Here is a 6,820-nt window from a genome sequence, read left to right as displayed (position 1 = left end):
AGGGGGCTTTGATCCACTGAATTTGTTTGTTTTAAAGCAAACCCACTGTGAGCTATTTGTTTTGTCCACCGCGAAGAATCCGTAAACTTACCGATGGCTCCACTGAGAATTTTAATAAGCAATAACGTGAAGCAATTTCGTAAAGAAAGCTTTTCAATGGCTGACCTTCTGTTATTTTGTTCGAAGTTTTATTGTTAATATTATGTAGATAAAAAACTGATATAACAAATCTCTACTAACAAAAACATAATCAAACACAACTAAAAGACATTTAAAAACATAAAAAATTCAGGAACTTACTTTAATGATCTTTCTGACACATGAGGAATCAGGAATCAAGAAAATTTTGTGCCTCAAAGAAAAGTTTAAAACTATATTTTAACCAAACAAATAATATTTTCTGTGATTTTTTCTACTGAATTGTAAAATACATAAAGGTACTATTGATATGGTGCAGTAATTCCTCTATAGATACTGTCTTCTATAGGTAATATTGACAAGGTTCAGTAATTCCTCTGTAGCTATTCTCTCCTAAAATAATATTGACAAGGTGCACAAATTCCGCTATAGATACTGTCTTCTATAGGTAATATTGACAAGGTGCAGTAATTCCTTTGTAGGTATTCTCTACTAAGGTAATATTGACAAGGTTCAGTAATTCCTCTATAGATACTTTCTTCTATAGGTAATATTGACAAGGGGCAGTAATTCCTCTATAGATACTCTCTTGTATAGGTAATATTGACAAGGTAAAATAATTCCTATATAAATACTCTCTTCTATATGTAATATTGACAAGGTGCAGTAATTCCTCTATAGATACTCTCTTCTATAGGTAATATTGACAAGACACAATAATTCCTCTGTAGATATTCTCTTCTAAGGCAATATTGACAAGGTGCAGTAATTCCTATGTAGGTATTCTCTTCTATAGGTAATATTGAAGAGGTGCAGTAATTCTTGTATAGATACTCTCTTCTATAGGTAATATAGACAAGGTACAATAATTCCTCTGTAGGTATTCTCTTCTAAAGTTATATTGACAAGGTGCAGTAATTCTTCTCTGGATATTCTTTTCTAAGGTAATACTGACAAGGTGCAGTAATTCCTCTGTAGGTATTCTCTTCTATAGATAATATTGACAAGGTGCAGTAATTCCTCTGTAGGTATTCTCTTCTATAGATAATATTGACAAGGTGGAGTAATTACCTTATAGATACTCTCTTCTATAGGTAATATTGGCAAGGTGCAGTAATTCCGCTGTAGGTATTTTCTTCTATAGGTAATGCTGACAAGGTGCAGTAATTCCTCTGTAGAGACTCTTTTCTACAGTTAATATTGACAATGTGCAGTAATTCCACTGTAGGTATTTTCTTCTATGGTAATACTGACAAGGTTCAGAAATTCCTCTATAGATACTCTCTTCTATAAGTAATATTGACCAGGTGCAGTAATTTCTCTCTTCGTATTCTATTCTATAGGTAATGTTGACATGATGCAGTAATTTCTCTGGAGGTATTCTCTTCTAAGGTAATACTGACAAGGTGCAGTATTTCCTTTGTAAGTTTGTCTTCTATAGGTAATATTGACAAGGTGCAATAATTCCTCTATATGTAATCTCTTCTAAGGTAATATTGACAAAGTGAAGAAATTCCTCTATAGATACTCTGTTCTAAAGGTAATATTGACAAGCGGCAGTAATATCTCTGTAGGTATTTTCTTTTAAGGTAATATAGATAAGGGATAGTAATTCCTCTGTAGGTATTCTCTCCCTAGGTAATACTGACAAAGTGCAGAAATTCATCTATAGATACTCTCTTTTGTAGGTAATATTGACAAGGTGCAGTAATTCCTCTCTAGGTATTCTCTTCTAAGGTAATACTGAGAAGGTGCAGTAATTCCTCTGTAGGTATTGTCTATTAAGGTAACACTGACAATGTGCAGAAATTCCTCTATAGATTCCTCTTTTATAGGTAATATTGACAAGGGGCAGTAAATCCTCTGTAGGTATTCTCTTCCAGGATAATATAGAGAAGGGGCAGTAATTCCTCTATGGGTATTCTCTTCTCTAAGTAATATTGATAAGATACAGTAATTCCTATGTAAGTATTCTCTTCTAAGGTAGTATTGACAAGGTGCAGTAATTCCTGTGTAGGTATTCTCTTCTATAGATAATAGTGAAAGGTGAAGTAATTAACCTATAGATACTCTCTTCTATAAGTAATATTCACAAGGTGCAGTAATTTCTCTGTAGGTATTCTCTTTTAAGGTAATATTGACAAGGGGCAATAAATCCTCTTTGATACTCGCTTCTATAGGTAATATTGACAAGGTACCATAATTCCTCTGTATGTATTCTCTTCTATAAGCAATATTGACAAGGTGCAGTAATTCATCTGTAGGTATTCTCTTCTAGGATAATATTGACAAGGAGCAGTAATTCCTCTGTAGATACTTTCTTGTATAGGTAATATTGACACGGTGCAGTTATTCCTCTGTAGGTATTCTTTTCTAAGGTAATGTTGACAAGGGGCAGTAACTCCTCTGTAGGTATTTTGTTCTATAAGTAATAATGACAAAGTGCAGTAATTCCTCTGTAGGTTTTCTCTTCTATAAGTAATATTGACAAGGTGCAGTAATTCTTCTGTAGGTATTCTATTCTAAGATATTATTGACAAGGGGCAGTAACTCCTCTGTTGGTATTCTCTTTTAAGGTAATATTGACAAGGTGAAGTAATTTTTGTGTAGGTATTCTCTTCTATAAGTAATAATGACAAGGTGCAGTAATTCCTATATAGATACTCTCTTCTATAGGTAATATAGACAAGGTACAGTAATTCCTCTGTAGGTATTCTCTTCTAAAGTTATATTGACAAAGTGCAGTAATTCTTCTCTGGATATGCTTTTCTAAGGTAATACTGACAAGGTACAGTAATTCCTCTGTAGGTATTCTCTTCTATAGATAATATTGACAAGGTGGAGTAATTACCTTATAGATATTCTCTTCTATAGGTAATATTGGCAAGGTGCAGTAATTCCGCTGTAGGTATTCTCTTCTAAGGTAATAATGACAAAGTGCACTTATTCCTCTGTACATACACACTTTATAGGTAATTTTGACAAGGTGCACTAAATTCTCTATAGATACACTCTTCTATATGCAATGTTAATAAGGAGCATTAATTGCTCTGTTGATAGATTATTGTATTGGCAATGTTGACAATGTGCACTATGTCTTTGTATAATTAACGTTGTATAGTACTAGGCACCACTCGACACTCTGTTTTATATAACAATAGTATTGAGAACACTCGCATTTGTTATTTAACGAGAAACATATTATTTGTTCTTATGATGGTTCATGGATAAACCTTGCACGCTTTCACTTGATCTCTTCAACAAATAGAGATTCGAGGACAAATGTAAGTAAATACGTGGAGATTTTTTTCAGGTGGGATAAGAGAAAAAAAACAAAACAAGAACACACACACACACACTGATTGTTGAAATGACGGATGTGTGGCGTTGTGTGAAAACTGAAACATAAAGAAGATAAACGATACTTAAATGAACAAAAAGAATGAAAGAAAAGTAAAACATAATGTTGAATTGTTCGGCGGTTTGGCTATAAAGAACACGACCAGCAGATGCAATGAAGACACTGTACACGATGATGAAGCTTCATAAGCATTTCAAATCAGAAACTAATCTGTCTGAAAGAAGTCCTCTATATACGAGTTAAATTACCGTACAATATAGATGTGAAATATTCATACCAGGAGAAAGCAAGATTTGTCGTATTTGCATCCCATACTCTGGCATTCTTCTTCAAGTCACATTTTAAAGGGCTGAATAAAGAATATAATGACTAAAATATAATAGGCCTAAAACGAATATGTTTAAACAAGTATAATTAATTAGAATTATGCTTCGCCAGCTTAGAAAAGATGTTCAAACCATCAGAAATATAGTTGCGAAAAATGGCACGCATAATTAGTGTTCCAACCACTACTATGTTTGTTGTGTCCCGTAGTGCTGATGAGCTTTGCAATGAGTCGGCAAAGGAACATAATGTGGGAGAAGCACTATGAAAAGGCTCTAAGGGACTGAATAAAGAAGGTAGTATGAAAAATATACTAAACTTAATACTAATGTCTTATGACAAGTATAATCCAGTAATGTTGAGTTTTAATACTTGCACTCGATACTCAGGTTTGGAAAGTGACGCTAGATCTGGTGTCTCTTACTGAATAAGTCGATCGGTTTGTCATTTTTGATCAGATCATTTGGCTCAAGTGTCTTTTATACTAGAGGTGTTTGATGAGTATAACGTGTTACGAAACCCACTTATGTTTAACCTCGCAGTCATTAAGACGCCCTGCATGGCCATCATGTTTGTTCAGAACGCTGTTTTTTTTAATTTATGCACAAAGCTACACAATGGGCTATCTGTGCTCTGCCCACCACGGGTATCTAAACCCGGTTTTTAGCATTGTAAGTCCGCAGACATACCGCTGTGCCACTGGGGGGCAGAACAATGTATACATAACTTCATACGTGAGGAGTCTAGGCAGGTCACTTAATTTAGTTACTTTAAATACACAGCATTAACTTTATATTTTATAAACTTTGAGCATTCAAGTACTAAAGCCCCCAGTGGCACAGCGGTATGTATGCGGACTTACAACGCTAGAATCCGGGTTTCGATACCCGTGGTGGGCAGAGCACAGATAGCCCATTGTGTAGTTTTGTGCTTAACTACAAATAAACAAACAAACAAACAATAAACAAGTACTAAATGCTACAACCAAAAAATGTTTGGTATGCACATCACGAGTTTCTGTCTAATTAAATATACCCAATCAAATTACAAATAACCAGAACAGAAAGCTCGTTTTTTTATCTATTAACTACTAAACGTTATGTTACTTTCTAGATAAAATACATAAGATGAGCATTCTATACACATGTGGATAAAGTTGACTATCAGTTCTGCAAAATATAAATAGGATTACAAAAAAGAAAAAGAAAAGAAAGTCAAATACTGCATGACTATAAATTGATACTGTTAAAAATTACTTAAACCATATTGAAAATATTATTTATCATAATTATTGGGACATTATAGCTTATCAGTCGGATTAATCTATTCGTAATTATGTTTTTTTCTTGTTTCGTGACTTACTTCGTCAGTGTCAAATCCTTCCCTGAGGTTAAAGGTCAAGTCGAGGAGGATATCGTGGGTGAAACTCTCAGCAAACTCTGGATAAAGTTTCAGAACCTCTCTCAGACCTGGAATGTAGATACTCTTCAAATCGCAATAGGTCAAGGCTTTCACATCGCTGGTTGACTTTAGGATAACCTCGCTCAGTTCCACCATTATGTCACATCCAACTAGGTCACCTTTTCCTAGAAACAATAATAGACTTGTTATAAGTACTTTGTACAACGTTTCGACAAGGTTTTGTCATCATCACAATTTGTTCAGAGATATTACATTTATGATATGCACAATGTTTAATAAACGAATTTTACAGTTATTGTTTTTCCATAGTATATGCAGTAGTTTCACTTGTTCAAAGTGACTTACCAGGAAATGCTAGTGGGTTCACCTTTTAGCTAATTTAGTAAAACACTCGCTTGTAGTGCGAGAGGTTCCGGGTTAAAATCCTGCATGCGGTTGACGCAAAAAGTTAAAATATCCACACACACATTATTCACTTTTTCAGTAAAACTGACTAACGTTAAAAATGTTTCAATTTTCTGCGAAAAGAAGTTTCACGACTTCTTAACTAAACACTATGCTCAAGAAGTAATAATAAAAACTTGAGTTTCTTCAAGTTGTAAAATTGTGTGAAAGAGTAAGCGTATTAAATAATGATTATATTTTCCATTACACAAGGTTGCTTTGAACTGAAGAATGTGTAAAATAATCTAAACCTAAAAGTTTCCATTGAAATATGCTTATAAATGTCTATTTAAAATTTTGATCTACAGTAGCTTGCATGCAATTTAAACTTGAAACAAGGTTATTAAAAGTTTTATTATGAACTATGGCTTTTTATGCTAATCCGTATCATTACCTACTGTGTAATTTTACAAGATGCCAAGTCCAAAAAGTTTTCAGTGGACTGAGGTTCTAGAACAAAATTAATGTAGACAAAATAGGCTTGACCATCCTTGTTTCCTAGCATACCTAAAATGGCTACCACCATGCCGTTCTGTAGCACTTCCATGGAACCATTACACACGAGGTAGAGGTAGCTAAGTGCGTCTCCTGTGTGCACCAAGTATTCTCCAGGTGCACAGAAGTTACTCTTGATGTGGTGTGCTAACTGTTTTAAACATCCCTGCGGCGCAGGCTCGAATATTGGTAGTGACAACATTTCCTTGTTCAGGTGCATGGAAACATCACCTCGTAGTTCATCAGGAAACTCCCGGAGAATCTGCACGAAACAACAGTTTTACACCTATAGTGTAACAGGTCCAGTATGGAATGACAGAACAAAAAAAATATATATATATCTAAGAGACAAACTAACGAGTTTATAAGACTTAGTTTCAAATAAACGGCCAATTTAAACCCAAACGAGTTTTCAAAGCAGAAGAACACAACAATTTACGTGGAAGTAACACAAAGGAAAATGTTTTACTATTATTTAAGAGAAAGGTAATTAATCTATAGGTTTAAAAGTAAGATTTTTATACTATAAAGATTATGATTTTGCTGTCAGTGACTGCATGGTCACCGATAAGTTTAAAAGTAGAATTTTTATTCCATGAAGGTTATCTGTTTACTGTCAGTGACTAATCTCCGACA

The 6,820-nt window shown here is 34.1% G+C and overlaps 1 protein-coding gene across 3 annotated transcripts in view; it reads right to left on the bottom strand.

The window, feature by feature from the left end:
• LOC106463451 (potassium voltage-gated channel subfamily H member 8-like) overlaps nt 1-6,820 on the bottom strand; it is a 47,390-nt gene that overhangs the window by 5,190 nt on the left and 35,380 nt on the right. For all 3 annotated transcript variants that reach the window (XM_013923479.2, XM_022390944.1, XM_022390943.1), the window contains exons 11-12: nt 6,197-6,446; nt 5,186-5,409 (exon numbers count right to left, since the gene is read on the bottom strand). In XM_013923479.2, coding sequence (XP_013778933.1) covers nt 5,186-5,409; nt 6,197-6,446 — 474 coding nt within the window. The remainder of the gene's footprint in view (nt 1-5,185; nt 5,410-6,196; nt 6,447-6,820) is intronic.

The sequence above is a fragment of the Limulus polyphemus genome, unplaced genomic scaffold (genome assembly GCF_000517525.1).
Source record: "Limulus polyphemus unplaced genomic scaffold, Limulus_polyphemus-2.1.2 Scaffold1411, whole genome shotgun sequence".
Taxonomy (NCBI): Eukaryota; Metazoa; Arthropoda; class Merostomata; order Xiphosura; family Limulidae; genus Limulus; species Limulus polyphemus.
The sequence above is the reverse complement of the archived record's forward strand: the minus strand, read 5'-3'. Positions and strand labels throughout refer to the sequence as shown.